Here is a 15,961-nt window from a genome sequence, read left to right as displayed (position 1 = left end):
GAACTTCAGGTTGAGTGAAATAAGCCGGTCACAAGAGGACAAATATTATATGATTCCTTTTGGCCGGGTGCACTGGCTCACACCTGTAATCCCAGCACTTTGAGAGGCCGAGGGTGGGAGGAGGATCACTTGAGCCCAGGAGTTCAAGGGCAGCCCCAGAGTCCCCTCTGCCCTGGCGACCCTCAGCTCCCCAGTCCCAGCATCCCTCCCGCCATCACCCAGTCCTGCAGGCGCCTTCTCTTTGTCTACATCCAGGAAGTTGGAGAAAAAAAACATCTGCCAACTGCTGAGAGGGTGCCCTTTGAAACATACGATCCTCAATGTCACCTGGGCCCCTTCACCACCACCCTCAGCCTTCCCAACCCCACCCACCAAGGCCCCTTGAGATGAGCCGACTGAGGTCTCCCTGGAAGAAACAAGCCACAGGACGGACCAGCCTCTACTTCCTGCCATCGGGCCCACACCCTACCCGCACCTGACCTGCCCTTTCCTTCTTCCTTCCTGAAACAATGGAAGAGGCGTCTTTCCCCATGTCTGGGGCTAATCCCACCACATCGCTGGTTGCACCATCCACTCCTTTGTTCTTGAACATTTCCTGAGGTGGTTAAGAGCTCTCCACCTGGGTTCAAATCACGGCGCCCCCATTCAGCGTTGTGTAACCTTGGCGAGTGGCCGAGCATCTCCGTCTTGGCTTCTTCCATCTATACAATGTGGGGAGTAACAATACCGGAGGTACTCATGAGCTCTCCCATGGCTAGGGGAAGGTGTCAGCGAGTTAATTCTCATGAAATGTGTTCAAATCGTGTTGGACAAACACATCGGTGTGCAAATGAACTTGATAGTGGCCTTGGGAGACAACAGAAGGAATAGTTAAGAGTGTGGAGCGGAGGTTCGGACAGTCCTGGAGTCTCTGCTGCCTCCTGCGCCTACCAGCTGTGGGACCTTGGACAAGCCACCTCCTCTCTCAGCCTCAGTTTCCCTGTCTGTAAAATGGGGACAAGATAGTACCTCTTCCAAGGAGTCCAGACTTTCCATGACCTCACTACCCTCATTGTCTGTTCTCCCCTCACCCACTTGGCCCCCCACTGACCCTCTTGCAGTTCCCAAACCTACAGACCCCTTCCACTGCAGGGAGGCCCTTGCTGCCACCTTTTCATAGACCCTCATAACTTGTAATGTCATATATTGTATTTATTTACTTTCTTTTTCATCCAGAATATAGAGATCAGTAGGGCAAAGATTTTTTTGGAAGGGGTATCTATTGTGTTCATTGCTGTATCCCCTAGAACTATGAGGGTGTACATAGTAGGTGCTTGATAAATATTTGCTGAAAAGAGGTGGCAGAGAAAAGGAAGGCAGATGGGAGAAGAGGGAGGGATGAAGGGAAAGAGGGAGGAAAAGAAAGGGAAGACACTAACCCAGATAAAGAACTTGGCTGGTTAAACAGAATGTGGTCTATATACACAATGGAATAGCATTCAGCCTTAAGAAAGGAAAGAAATCCTGGCACATGCTACAACGTGGATGAATGTTGAGAACATTAGGTTGAGTGAAATAAGCCAGTCACAAGAGGACAAATATCATATGATTCCTTTTGGCCAGGCGCAGTGGCTCACGCCTGTAATCCCAACACTTTGAGAGGCTGAGGTGGGAGGAGAATCACTTGAGCCCAGGAGTTCAAGACCAGCCTAGGCAGCACAGTGAGACCCCATCTCTATAAAAAAATTTTTTAATTAGCTGGGTGTGGTGGTGCGCATCTGTAGTCCCAGCTACTCAGGAGGCTGAGGTGGGAGGATCGCTTGAGCCCAGGAGGTTGTGGCTGCAGTGAGCGATGGCTGCACCACTGCACTCCAGCCTGGGTGATAGAGTAAGACTTATCTCTTAAAAAAAAGAAAAAATCCAATTCCTATTATGTCAGGTACCTAGACCTAGAGTAGTCAAATTCATAGAGACAGAAAGTCGAATGATTGTTGCTAGGGGTTGGGGAAGGGAGAAGCAGGGAGTTATCATTTAGTGGGTGCAGAATTTGAGGACAATGAAAACGTCTGGGGGAGTTAGAGAGTAGTGATGGCTACACAGCAATTCAAATCTGCTGAATCCCACTGAATTGTACCTAAAAATGGTTAAAATGCTAGATTTTATGCCTTTTTTTTTTTTTTTTTGAGATGGAGTCTCACTCTCTCACCCAGGCTGGAGTGCAGTGGCCTGATCTTGGCTCACTGCAACCTTTGCCTCCGGGTTTCAAGCGATTCTCCTGCATCAGCCTCCCAAGTAGCTGGGACTACAGGCGTGTGCCACCACACCCAGCTAATTTCTTTTGTATTTTAGTAGAGACAGGGTTTCACCGTGTTGCCCAGGCTGGTCTCAAACTCCTGAGCTCAGGCAATCCGCCCACTCAGCTTCCCAAAATGCTAGGATTACAGGCGTGAGCCACTGCGCCTGGCCTATGCTATGTTTATTTTACAACAATAAAAAATTGTAAAATTTTCTTAAAATTTAAACATTTTTAAAAAGGTATCATCTGCCGGGCGTAGTGGCTCACGCCTGTAATCCCAGCACTCTGGGAGGCCGAGGCGGGTGGATCAGCTGAGGTCAGGAGTTTGAGAGCAGCCTGGCCAACATGGCGAAACTCCGTCTCTCCTAAAAATGTAAAAATTAGCCAGGCATGGTGGTGGGCGCCCATGGTCCCAGCTATTCGAGAGGCTGAGGCAACAGAATTGCTTTAACCTGGGAGGCGGAAGTTGCAGTGAGCCGAGATCCTGCCACTGCACTCCAGCCTGGGTAACAGAGTGAGACTCCGTCTCAAAAAAAAAAAAAAAAAAAACAACCAAGGTTTCATCACAGTCCCTGGCTGTGCTGAGCACAGAATACATGTGAGCGATTGTTTTTGTTCCAAGTGCCATCCGGGTTTTCCTTTCTTATAAACAGCCTTCACTGTCAACCACCCTTCTCCCCTCACACCCAAGAGCTATCCGCACCTATGGTCTCCTCTGCTCTGCCCGGCTTCCACCCCTACCACACCACAAAAAACCTTTCTCTCCAAAATCACCCATCACCTGTCTTCCTTCCAGAGGCATCTGACCGCCCCCCCCCGCCACTCCCTCATTTAAAAAATGCTCTCTGGCTGGGCACAGTGGCTCACACCTGTAATCCCAGCACTTGGGGAGGCCAAGGCAGACAAATCACTTCAGCCCTGGAGTTGGAGACCAACCTGGGCTACATCATGAGACCCTGTCCCTACAAAAAAATGCAAAATTAACTGACTGTGGTAGCACGTGCCTGTAGCTACTCAGGAGGCTGAGGTGGGAGGATGGTTGAGCCCAGGAATTCAAGGCTGCAGTGAGCTGTGATTGCACCACTGCACTCCAGCCTGGGCAACAGAGTGACACCTTGTTTAAAAAGAAAAAAAAAGCTCTCAAATTTCCTGACACTGCTCCTTCCTGGTGTCCCTCTTAGCTCTTCAATCACTGCTACCCCTGGCGTAACTGCTTCTCACCCCCTGAGCTGTGAGTCTTCAGTGGGGTCCTCTCACTGTATACCCTCTCCCTAGGTGGGCTCTACACCGCTGGTATCCAGCACCATCTGTGCCATGATGCCCCATCACTCTCCTGAGCTTCAGACCTGAGTATCCCGAAGGATTCTGCTCTCCCCTACTCAGGATCACGCCACCATCCCCCATTATCCTCGGAGTAAAATTCTCGCCCCTGCAGCACCAGGGCCCTGCTCATCTTGGCCACTCCTCTCTCCTACGCTCTGAGCTCTCTCACCATCCTCCTGACCCACCATCCCTACTCAAAACCACTCACCTCCCTTCTACCCTCTCCACACACTGTCCATCCTCCCTGGCAAACTCCTATTCATCTGCAGGAACCTGCTAAGACAGCCCCTCCTCCTGGAACCCTTTCCCACACCTGAGGCTCCATCCAGCCCCTCAACCTCCTCCAGGGGAGGCACACGTGACACCAGATGGAGTTTCCTGTTGCCCCGCTGGCCTGTTTCACCAGACCGTGTGTTCACAGAGGAGCAGCGACTGAGGCTCTGTGTTCATTCATTCATCAGATATTTATCGATGCCCGTGGCACAGCGAACAAGACCGTGCCAAGCAGGTGGTGGAGTGGTGATCCAGATACCCTGGGAATCTAGAATGTGGTGGGAAGAGGACCCAGCAACCCGGCCACGGCACGGCAGGTGCTAAGGGCCGGGCTGGGGACGGCAAGTCCTTGGGAGACACGGGCGGTGAACTGGGCCTCATCAGCTGCATCTCCAGCTGTGTCCCTACCTTTGAGCTGAAGGCCTCGGGGAGCCTTCCAGGCATTCTGTGCCCTGGCTCAGGCTCTGCATAAACACGAGAACCCCCTCTTTATTTATTTGTTTGTTTGTTTGTTTATTTATTTATTTTGCAACGGAGTCTCACTCTGTCACCCAGGCTGGAGTGCAGTGGCACCATCTCAGCTCACTGCAACCTCTGCCTCCCGGGTTCAAGCGATTCTCCTGCCTCAGCCTCCTGAGTAGCTGGGGCTACAGGCACCCACCACCATGCCCGGCTCAGTTTTTTTGTATTTTTAGTAGAGACTGAGTTTCACCATGTTGGCCAGGCTGGTCTTGAACTCCTAACCTCAGGTGATCCACCCGCCTTGGCCTCCCAAGGTGCTGGGATTACAGGCATGAGCCACCGCGCCTGCCCCCTGCCACCCTTTAAAGAAAGGATTTTCTTGGATCCCGGGGTTAGAGTGGCATGAAGGAGCCACTCCCAGGCTCCTGGGGGTTGACCAAGGCCTTCTGCTTAAGTAGAGTGTTCTTTTTAGGAACAGGGAGACCTTGTGTTTACTAGGAAATTCTGTTTTATTTTTAACTTTTTCCTTTGAGATAATTACAGACTCACAGGAGGCTACACACACAGCGTAGGGAATCTCCCTCACCTACTTCTCCCCATGGCAACACCTTGTGTAACTGTCATTCAGAATGGAAACCAGGAAATCAACACAGAAACCAAATTATTAACGAGACTACAGATCACACTGCGCGTTCATTTTTCACACACATTTCTTTGCACGTGTGTGTGTGCACATGGGCTTCTGTGTCTCTTTATCTCATGTGTAGAATCGTGTAATCACCGCCACATCCAGTGCAGAGCTGATTCGTCACCACAGAGCAGATCCCTCCTGCCACCCCATCCCTGGGTCCCAAGAGAATCCTTTCTTAAAAGAGGGGGTTCTTGACGGGTGTGGTGTCTCATGCCTGTAATCCTTGCACTTTGGGAGGCCAAGGAGGGTGGATCATTTGAGGTCAGGAGTTTGAGACCAGACTAGCCAACATGGTGAAACCCTGTCTTTACTAAAAATACAAAAAAAATGAGCGGGGCATGGTGGTGGGCGCCTATAGCCCCAGCTACTCAGGAGGCTGAGGCAGGAGAATCGCTTGAACCCAGGAGGCAGAGGTTGCAGTGAGCCGAGATTGAGCCACTTCACTCCAGCCTGGGCTAAAGAGCGAGACTCCGTCTCAAAAAAAAAAAAATGAAGTAAAATAAAATAAATAAATAAATTTAAAAATAAAGAGGGGGTTCTTGTGTTAATGCAGTGCCTGAACCATGGCAAAGGAAGCCGGGAAGGCTCCCCAAGGCCTTCAGCTCAAAGCAGGGAGGCCCATAGTTAAACAGAAACAGTTTAGGAATCACAGAAAGGCACCTGGGGAGAGATGGGTATGTGGATCCAGATGCAGGTGCGCAGACAGTGCATCCCCAGGTGTAGAGACAGACCCAGGCCAAGACCAGCTCAAAGAGCCAGCCTAGGCGGGTGCCCAGGTGGAGGGAGGCTGAGTCAGGCTGAGGCCGGGAAACAGTCGGGATAGCCGAGAGAGGCAAGCAGCCTCCTGAGTCACCACGTGGTCCAGGTACGGGGCTGCCAGGCCCAGAGACAGACACAAGCACTGGGGAATTTAAGGGGCTAGGGGAGGGGCTGAGGAGGGTAGGCCCTTCCCCAAATAAGTATGGAACCCCCCCAACTCCAGAACCCCTCTGCAGGCTGGCCAGAATCCTTCCCCGTCTCATTCACTCTGTCTCTCCCGCTCTCTGCCCTCTCCCTATTTTGAATTTCTGACCCCGTCTGTTAAGACTCTGTCCTTCTGTCTCTGAATCTCTGTCCCCTTCTCTTTCTGGGTCTCCGTCCCTCTCCCTCTGGGTCTCTGTCACTCTCTCTTTGCATCTCCAGCTCTCACTTTGTCTCTGCACCTAGCTCTTCCCCACACCTCTGCAAATCCCAAGCTGGGGGATGCCAGTTCTGGCACCAACCTTCCTGCTCCCTGCTGGGGCCTCTGCTCCCCCATCTCTCAGGAGTCGAAAGTGAGAAAGCAAGGTGGGCAGCTCTGCTCCAGGTCCAGGTATCTCCCGCCCACCTCCTGCCCGTCCTCCATCCCACCCCTCCTCTCCGTCTCTCCCTGGTGCTGCCATCTCTCATCTCTGCCTCCGTCTCCTCTGTCATTGTCCACATCTCCTGTAGGTGCCCATCCTTCCCGTCTCCCCTCTGCCATCGGCCTGCCTGTCCCATCCTTTTCCTCCCACCGTGTCCCGTTCTCTTCCACGTCTCATGCCTGCACTGCCTTCGTCATCATCGCTGTTGTTCTGTGTGTGTTTGTGGTGAGTGCCACATGGTGGGGGCATCTCGGCCTCTCTCCTCTCTCGCCGCTGTTTTCTCTTTCTGTGTGTCTGTCTCCATTCTGTCTCCACCTTCTTCCCTCCGTCTTTTGCTTTTCTCTCTCCCCTTCTCCACACCCCTCTCTCCCTGCGTCTCTGTGTCTCCCTCTTCCTCTGTCTTGTTTTTTTCCCACCATCTGCCTCTCCTGTTCCCTGTCACATCCAGCTTCCACCTGTTTCTCCAGCTCTCCCCTCAGTTCCTTCTCTCATGAGCACATCTCCCGCCCTCTGTGCTCGTATTCCTGGACTCCTCTCTCTCCACTGTCATATCTTCTCATTCATTTTCCCAGTCTCTCTTTCTCTCTCTCTCTCTTTCCCCTCTGTCACCCTGTCTCTGTCTGTCTGTCTCTCTCTCTCTCTCTCTCTCTCTCTCTGTCTCTCTGTCTGGCTCTCTGGCTCTCTCTTCATCTCTCTCTCTCTCTCTCCCTCTCTCTCTGTCTCTCTATCTCTCCCTCTCTCTCTCCTCCCGTGACTCCCTTTCTCAATGCCTCTCTTCCTCCCTCTCTCAGCCCCTTCGTGCCCTTTCCTCTGACACTCCCCACCCTGGTTTCCTGACTCCACCACTAGATCCACCACCTCCAGCAACTGGGAACCCTCCCCTGCCCACCCTGCCCTGGGGTCCCCTCCCAGGATTCCTTCTAGATTATACCATCTTCCCCGGGCGGGTTCTCATGAACAATTGTGGCTGCTTTTTTGGCCAGACATGGGAGGGAGGGGATGGGATCAGGGAGTCCTGGAATGGGAACTAGGCAATAAAAAAAAAAAAAAAAATGTCAGAAGCAGGGCGGCGGGAGGTGGGGGCAGGGCCAGCTGTCCTGACCAGGGATAAAAGGCTTTGCCAGCGTGACTAGGAAGAGAGACACCTCCCCTCCTTCCTTCATCAAGACATCAAGGAGGGACCTGTGCCCTGCTCCACATCCTCCCATCTGCCACCCGCAGAGCCTGCAGGCCCCGCCCTCCTGGTCTCTGGTCCCTACCACTCTGCTCTGTCTTCATGTCCCTGAGGGTCTTGGGCTCTGGGTAAGCGCACCTCGCCGTCTCTGCCTCTCAGCCCCTGGTTCTGTTGAAGGTTCCTTCTCTCTCACTTTTTCTCTGCATTTGACAGAACCTGGCCCTCAGCCCCTAAAATGTTCCTCCTGCTGACAGCACTACAAGTCCTGTCTATAGGTAAGAGAACCGTTGGGTATGAGACAAGGGGGTCCCCTGGAGACTCTGAGAAGAGATGGGGATGGGTCCTTGGGGCCCCTGGATGCTCATGGTGACCTCATAAGAAAGAGCAGGGAGTGGTTTGGGGGTCATGGCGGGGGAGCGTGCTGGAGGCCTAAATTCCTAGTTGTAGAGGTGCTAGGAAATTGTGGGGCTGGGGAGAGAGGTGTTTATAAGATCTGGTGCAAAATAAATAAAGAATCGTAGAGAACTATTAGGTCCTGAGTGGGTCATAACAGAAAGATCACGGGGCTCTACTTGACTGTGTTAGGAAAGAAACAATGTGGGAAAGATGTTTTGTTGTCAGAGGGAAGGTGGAGAAGGACGATGGGGTGGCGGGATCGTGGCATGGGGTGGCAGGATCGTGGCATGGGGTGGCGGGATCGTGGCATGGGGTGGTGGGATCATGGCATGGGGTGGCGGGATCGTGGCATGGGGTGGCGGGATCGTGGCATGGGGTGGCGGGATCGTGGCATGGGGTGGCGGGATCGTGGCATGGGTGTGCAAGGTGGATGGGGGCAAGTGTGGGGCAACAGATGGCGGATCCTTGGGGTCCCATTGAGTGGGAACGTTGGGGAAGAGACAGGGAGGTCCTTGAATGTGTTGGGGAAGGACTCATTGGGGGAAAATGTGGCATATGTCGAGAAGTGATCACAGAAATTATGGGAACATAGAGCTGAGGGTCGTAGATATAGCAAGTCCCTGGATAAGGTGGCCATGGCACAAAATAAGAGATGCTACGGAGGTGACTTGGGAGGTGAGTCAGCAAGCTCTCCGTGTTGGGGCAATAACGGGGTCAATATTGGACACGTCTCACCCTGGGTGGGACGGATAGAGGTGGGCGGTTTAGGGGTTAGACCAAAAGGAAGGGGATTTGTCAGTTCTGGAATTCTACAAACTTGCGGAGTGGAGAGTGTTTGCTCATCTACTTTCCCCACCCAATCCCGTCCACTCCTAGCCATGACACGGAGCCAAGAGGATGAGAACAAGATAATTGGTGGCTATACATGCACCCGGAGCTCCCAGCCGTGGCAGGCGGCCCTGCTGGCGGGTCCCAGGCACCGCTTCCTCTGCGGAGGCGCCCTGCTCTCAGACCAGTGGGTCATCACCGCTGCTCACTGCAGCCGCCCGTAAGTGACCCCCTCCCCTGTCCCCGTACCCGGTGAATTCCAGAGTCTAAAGCCCTAGAGCTGTGCTGAGAACCTGGATCTCTGTATAGAACCCAATGTAGTGGCTGACTCCCGGTTTGAGGTCTAGAGAAGAGCCTGGAACCAAAAACACAGCTCGGGATGTGGACTCCTCCATAAATCTCGAACTCAGCCTAGGTTCTGAAAGCAGATGGGCAGCTTGGAACCCATGGGCCTGCTGAGAACCAAACATCTAATCCAGTGATTCATCCAGAGGCCACACATTACATCAAGACCAAGTTTAGCCCATTCCAGATTGGTGGCTGAATTCAGGACCCTGTCTACGTTCAGAAACTCAGGGCACTACGTAGAACTCAGAGCCCAGTTCAGGACCTGCAGTCTAGCCATAAATCCAGAACTAGAACCCTGCTCACAGCTGGAACATACAACCCTAAGAATAGAGGCAAAACCTGGAGGCTGTTTCACACCCAAGGTTTAGTTCAGAGTCTAGTCTATAGCTCCACTACGAGCAGACTTCAACCCAGTGTTTGAATCCCAGAATGTGCTGGGTGCGGTGGCTCATTCCTGTAATCCTAGCACTTTGGGAGGCCAAGGCGGGCAGAACACCTGAGGTCAGGAGTTCGAGACCAGCCTGACCAATATAGAGAAACCCTGTCTCTACTAAAAATGCAAAATTAGCCAGGCATGGTGGCACATGCCTGTAATCCCAGCTACTCGGGAGGCTGAGGCAGGAGAATCACTTGAACCCGGGAGGCAGAGGTTACAGTGAGCGGAGATCACACCATTGCACTCCAGGCTGAGCAACAAGAGCGAAACTCCATATCAATCAATCAATCAATCAGTCAATCTCAGAATGCAGATCCTAATCAGAAGCCCTATATAAAACCTAGACCCCTCCTAAATTCTAGATCTGAACTTACAACCCAGACCCCAGCTAAGATGTCAAAATGCCTATAAGCCATATCTATGCCATAAACAGAAGGTCAGTCTAGAACCTAGAGATCAAAGCTCAGGCCAGAGTCTAGAATATAAAGGCCAGAATGCAAACCACACTCTAGAATCTTGGATCCAGGCCATGACCTGGAGCTCCAACTAGAACCCAGAGCCCAACCTGAGGTCAAGGGCTACGGCCAGAGTCCAGAACCAAGAGCCCTATAATCCAATGTGTAACAGACCTGTAGAGCCGGGTGCTGTGGCTCATGCCTGTAATCCCAGCACTTTGGGAGGCCGAGGCGGGTGGATCACGAGGTCAGGAGATCGAGACCATCCTGGCTAACACGGTGAAACCCCATCTCTACTAAAAATACAAAAAATTAGCCAGGCGTGGTGGTGGGCACCTGTAGTCCCAGCTACTAGGGAGGCTGAGGTAGGAGAATGGTGTGAACCCGGGAGGCGGAGCTTGCAGTGAGCCGAAATGGTGCCACTGCACTCCAGCTGGGGCGACAGAGTGAGACTCCGTCTCAAAAAAAAAAAAAGAAGAAAGAAAGAAACAGACCTGTAGAATCAAGAGCTCAGAACAATGTCGAGAACCCTGACCCCATCTGGAACACAGAGCTCAAACTGTTGTCTAAGAACGGCTCATAAACCAGAGCTTAATAAGAAACCCAGAGCACCACCCAGAAACTGGAGCTATCAATGTGTCCAGAACCCGTAGCCCAGGTCTTAACCCATTGCTCAAAGTAAAACCCTCAGCCTATCCTAAAACAGAAACCTAACCTCAGAATCTAGAAATTACGTCGTAGCCGGGCACAGTGGCTCACGCCTGTAATCCCATTACTTTGGGAGGCCGAGGGGGGCGGATCAGTTGGGGTCAAGAGTTAGAGACCAGTCTGGCCAATATGGTGAAACCCCGTCTCTACTAAAAAATACAAAAATTAGCCGGGTGTGGTGGCGGGCACCTGTAGTTCCAACTACTTGGGAGGCTGAGGCAGCTGAGGTGGGAAAATCACTTGAACCGGGAGGTGGAGGTCACAGTGAGCTGAGATCGTGCCACCGCACTCCAGCCTAGGTGACAGAGTAAGACTCCATCACAAAAAAAAAAAAAAAAAAAAAACAAATCAAGTCATAATCCAGGTTCGATCTAGAATCCTGATCTTAGCATAGAGTCAAAAGTTTAAGATGTCTAGAACCCAGAGCCCAGGCTAGAAACAGAATGGAGCCTACTCCAGAATATCAGTTCTGATTTAGAGCCTAGAGTCATAACGCAGTTTCACTTAGAACTCAATGCACGGAGCCCAGCACAGACCCTGGAGCGCAACCAAGCTCTCCCAATCATCACCTTCTTCCCAAGCCAGGAGCTGGAGCTCAGCCCAAGAGCAGAAGGAGAGGCAGCTGGGGCTGGGCCGAGAGAATGCCCTGGCCATGGGGAAGGGCACAGGAGGCCAAGAATGCTCGGCCTGCAGTTAGTGAGAAGCAGACTAGACCTCGGGGAAGACTCGTCACCCGGCCAGGGAACCGGGCTGGAGGGTGGGGAGGAGTCTCCGGCTCAGACCCTGAGCAGCGCTTCTCTTGGGGGTCGTGGCCAGGATCCTTCAGGTCGCCCTGGGCAAGCACAACCTGAGGAGGTGGGAGGCCACCCAGCAGGTGCTGCGCGTGGTTCGCCAGGTGACGCACCCCAACTACAACTCCCGGACCCACGACAACGACCTCATGCTGCTGCGGCTACAGCAGCCCGCACGGATCGGGAGGGCAGTCAGGCCCATTGAGGTCACCCAGGCCTGTGCCAGCCCCGGGACCTCCTGCCGAGTGTCAGGCTGGGGAACTATATCCAGCCCCATCGGTGAGGACTCCTGCGTCTTGGAAAGCAGGGGGCTGGGCCTGGGCTCCTGGGTCTCCAGGAGGTGGAGCTGGGGGACTGGGGCTCCTGGGTCTGAGGGAGGAGGGGCTAGGCCTGGACTCCTGGATCTGAGGGAGGAGGGGGCTGAGGCCTGGACTCCTGGGTCTCAAGGAGGAGGAGCTGGGCCTGGACTCCTAGGTCTGAGGGAGGAGGGGCTGGGCCTGGACTCCTGGGTCTCAAGGAGGAGGAGCTGGGCCTGGACTCCTAAGTCTGAGGGAGGAGGGGCTGGGCCTGGACTCCTGGGTCTCAAGAAGGAGGGGCTGGGGGACTGGGGCTCCTGGGTCCGAGGGAGGAGGGGCTGGGGTTGGATTCCTGGGTCTCAGGGAGGAGGGGTCTGAGGCCTGGACTTCTAGGTCTGAGGGAGGAGGGGCTGGGGACCTGGACTCCTGGGCCTGAGGGAGGAGGGGCTGGGGACCTGGACTCCTGGGTCTGAGGGAGGAGGGGCTGGGGCCTAGACTCCTGGGTCTGAGGGAGGAAGGGCTGAGGCCTGGACTCCTGGGTCTCAAGGAGGAGGAGCTGGGCCTGGACTCCTAGGTCTGAGGGAGGAGGGGCTGGGCCTGGACTCCTGGGTCTCAATGAGGAGGCGCTGGGGGACTGCGGCTCCTGGGTCTGAGGGAGGAGGGGCTGGGCCTGGATTCCTGGGTCTGAGGGAGGAGGAGCTGCGGCCTGGACTCCTGTGTCTGAGAGAGGAGGTGCTGGGGCTGGACTCCTAGGTCTGAGGGAGGAGGGGCTGGGCCTGGACTCCTGGGTCTCAACGAGGAGGGGCTGGGGGACTGGGGCTCCTGGGTCTGAGGGAGGAGGGGCTGGGCCTGGATTCCTGGGTCTGAGGGAGGAGGAGCTGCGGCCTGGACTCCTGTGTCTGAGGGAGGAGGTGCTGGGGCTGGACTCCTGGGTCGGAAGGAGGAGGGGCTGGGGGCCTGGACTCCTGGGTCTGAGGGAGGAGGAGCTGCGGCCTGGACTCCTGTGTCTGAGGGAGGAGGGGCTGGGGCCTGGACTCCTGTGTCTGAGGGAGGAGGTGCTGGGGCTGGACTCCTGGGTCGGAAGGAGGAGGGGCTGGGGACATGGACACTTGGGTCTTATGGGAGGGTAGACCCAGTTATAATCCTGCAGTGCCCCCTCAGCCAGGTACCCTGCCTCTCTGCAATGCGTGAACATCAACATCTCCCCGGATGAGGTGTGCCAGAAGGCCTATCCTAGAGCCATCACGCCTGGCATGGTCTGCGCAGGAGTTCCCCAGGGCGGGAAGGACTCTTGTCAGGTAAGGCCCGGGATGGGAGCTGTGGTAGGGATTATTTGGGACTGGGATTTAGGCAAACGATGTCAGGAGCATGGAAGTCTGCAGAGGTCTTCAGAATAGAGTGAAAAGGCACAGAGAGATTCCGATAGCCAGGCCACCCTGCTTCCTAGCCTTGTGCCCCCTGGGTAATGGACTCAGAGCGTTCATGCCTCAGTTTCCTCGTCTGTCAGGTGGGAGTAACCCTCTTAAGGTAGTTGGTGGAGTGGGATGAGGCAGGTTGGGGAAAGATCGCAGAGTGGCCTCTGCTCATATGGGTCTGGGAAAGGCTGTGCTGAGGCTTCTAGAAATCTTAATGCATCCTTGAGAGAGGCAGAGATGGGGAAATAGAAAAAGAGAGACACACAAATGTTCTACAGATGGAGCGAACAGAGAGGGGCCTGGTGAGACTCAAGGGACAGGCAGGTGCACACAGAGACAGAGCCAGACCCAGCGGAGAGGGAGGGAAGTGCCCCTACCTCCGGGGCTGAGACCTCAGAGCTGCGGCAGGACTGTGTCCCTAACTGTCCACCCCAGTGTCTCTGCCTGTCTCCCTGACTATGTCTGCTTCTTGGGTTCTCTGTGCCATGGTGGCTGTGGCCACCTGTCCATCAGTGTCTCCATTTCTGTTCCTCCCCCTCAGGGTGACTCTGGGGGACCCCTTGTGTGCAGAGGACAGCTCCAGGGCCTCGTGTCTTGGGGAATGGAGCGCTGTGCCCTGCCTGGCTACCCTGGTGTCTACACCAACCTGTGCAAGTACCGAAGCTGGATTGAGGAAACGATGCGGGACAAATGATGGTCTTCATGGTGGGATGGACCTCATCAGCTGCCCAGGCCCTCCTCTCTCCACTCAGGACCCAGAAGTCCAGGCCCTCCGCTCTCCACTCAGGACCCAGGAGTCCAGGCCCTCCTCTCTCCACTCAGGACCCAGAAGTCCAGGCCCTCCTCTCTCCACTCAGGACCCAGAAGTCCAGGCCCCCAGCCCCTCCTCCCTCAGACCCAGGAGTCCAGGCCCCAGTCCCTCCTTCCTCAGACCCAGAAGTCCAGGCCCCCAGCCCCTCCTCCCTCAGACCCAGGAGTCCAGGCCCCCAGCCCCTCCTCCCTCAGACCCAGGAGTCCAGGCCCCAGCCCCTCCTCCCTCAGACCCAGGAGTCCAGGCCCCAGCCCCTCCTCCCTCAGACCCAGGAGCCCAGGCCCCAGCCCCTCCTCCCTCAGACCCAGGAGTCCAGGTCCCAGTCCCTCCTCCCTCAGACCCAGGAGTCCAGGCCCCCAGCCCCTCCTCCCTCAGACCCAGGAGTCCAGGTCCCAGCCCCTCCTCCCTCAGACCCAGGAGTCCAGACCCCAGTCCCTCCTCCCTCAGACCCAGGAGTCCAGGTCCCCAGTCCCTCCTCCCCCAGACCCAGGAGTCCAGACCCCAGCCCCTCCTCCCTCAGACCCAGGAGTCCAGGCCCCCAGCCCCTCCTCCCTCAGACCCAGGAGTCCAGACCCCAGCCCCTCCTCCCTCAGACCCAGGAGTCCAGGCCCCAGCCCCTCCTCCCTCAGACCCAGGAGCCCAGGCCCCAGCCCCTCCTCCCCCAGACCCAGGAGTCCAGGCCCCAGTCCCTCCTCCCTCAGACCCAGGAGTCCAGGCCCCAGCCCCTCCTCCCTCAGACCCAGGAGTCCAGGCCCCAGCCCCTCCTCCCTCAGACCCAGGAGTCCAGACCCCAGCCCCTCCTCCCTCAGACCCAGGAGTCCAGACCCCCAGCCCCTCCTCCCTCAGACCCGGGAGCCCCCGTTCCCAGCACCCTGATCTTTACTCTGGCTCCGGTCTCTCCTTGCCCAGAGCAGTTGCTTCAGGCGTTTTCTCCCCACCACGCCCCCACGCTTGCTGTGTCACCATCACTACTCAAGACCAGAGGCACAGAGGGCAGGAGCACAGACCCCTTAAACTGGCATTGTATTCCAAAGAAGACAATTTTTAACATGCTTGGTGTCTCTAAAAACCGAATAAATAATGACAATAAAAGTGGAATCATCCTAAATTGTATTCATTCATCCATTTATTTATTTTTTATTTTTTGAGACAAGGTCTTGCTCAGTCTCCGGGTGAAGTGCTGTAACGCAATCATGGCTCACTGCAACCGTAACCTCCTGGGCTCCAGTGATCCTCTTACCTCAGCCTCCCAAGTAGCTGGGACCACAGGTGCCCGTCACCATGCCCGGCTACTTTTTAAATTTTTGGTAGAGATGAGGTTTCCCTGTGTTGCTCAGGCTGGTCTCGAACACCTGGCCCCAAGCAATCCGCCTCCGTCGGTTTCCCAAAGTGCCGGGATTGCAGGTGTGAGCTGCCGCGCCCCGCCTTGTCCATCCAATTAATGACTTAAAGAAACACGTACACGGTGGCTCCACCATGCCGAGCCGGGAGCTGTGTACTGACAAGTGGCTGCCTCCCTCTTTGCGTGTTTTTCCTTGGGAGTCCCCTGTCCACCCCACTGTATCAGGTTTCTAGACGGAAACACCTGAGCCCTGCAGAGTGACCTTGAGCATGACTGCCTTCTACCAGCCTCCTTCCTGGAGCCCCTGTGGTCCAGGGCAGGGAACTAAGTGCCTTGTTTCCTGGAAAATTCTATGCAAATGAAGATGTCCTCGTTTTCCTAATCAGATCTCAGGTGAGGAGAGTTGAGTTAATCACAGGCTTCAGTTCCTGTCCAGGCAAAGCCCTTCTCTCATTTTATTAATTTATTTCCACTCTTCATCTCTGGCTCTGCTCCCCTCCCTCCCCACAGGCACCGACATAAATGGCTTTGAATGCCCTGCATCCTTGGAAAACG

The 15,961-nt window shown here is 55.0% G+C and overlaps 1 protein-coding gene across 2 annotated transcripts; it reads left to right on the top strand.

The window, feature by feature from the left end:
* The first annotated feature begins 2,633 nt into the window (after window positions 1-2,633).
* Window positions 2,634-15,168, top strand: KLK14 (kallikrein related peptidase 14). Of its 2 annotated transcripts, none has more exons than XM_054464517.2 (6): window positions 2,634-4,188; window positions 7,794-7,855; window positions 8,853-9,024; window positions 11,568-11,821; window positions 13,000-13,136; window positions 13,795-15,168. In XM_054464517.2, exons 1-6 carry the CDS (start codon window positions 4,070-4,072, stop codon window positions 13,945-13,947), a joined length of 897 nt encoding a protein of 298 aa, XP_054320492.2. In that variant the 5' UTR covers window positions 2,634-4,069; the 3' UTR covers window positions 13,948-15,168. The 2 variants fall into 2 exon arrangements, with proteins under 2 accessions (XP_054320492.2, XP_063514754.1); XM_063658684.1 differs by lacking the exon at window positions 2,634-4,188 and adding an exon at window positions 7,468-7,708.
* The last annotated feature ends 793 nt before the right edge of the window (window positions 15,169-15,961 follow it).

The sequence above is a fragment of the Pongo pygmaeus genome, chromosome 20 (genome assembly GCF_028885625.2).
Source record: "Pongo pygmaeus isolate AG05252 chromosome 20, NHGRI_mPonPyg2-v2.0_pri, whole genome shotgun sequence".
NCBI lineage: Eukaryota > Metazoa > Chordata > Mammalia > Primates > Hominidae > Pongo > Pongo pygmaeus.
Note: the sequence above shows the minus strand (reverse complement) of the source record. Positions and strands in the feature narration are given on the sequence as shown.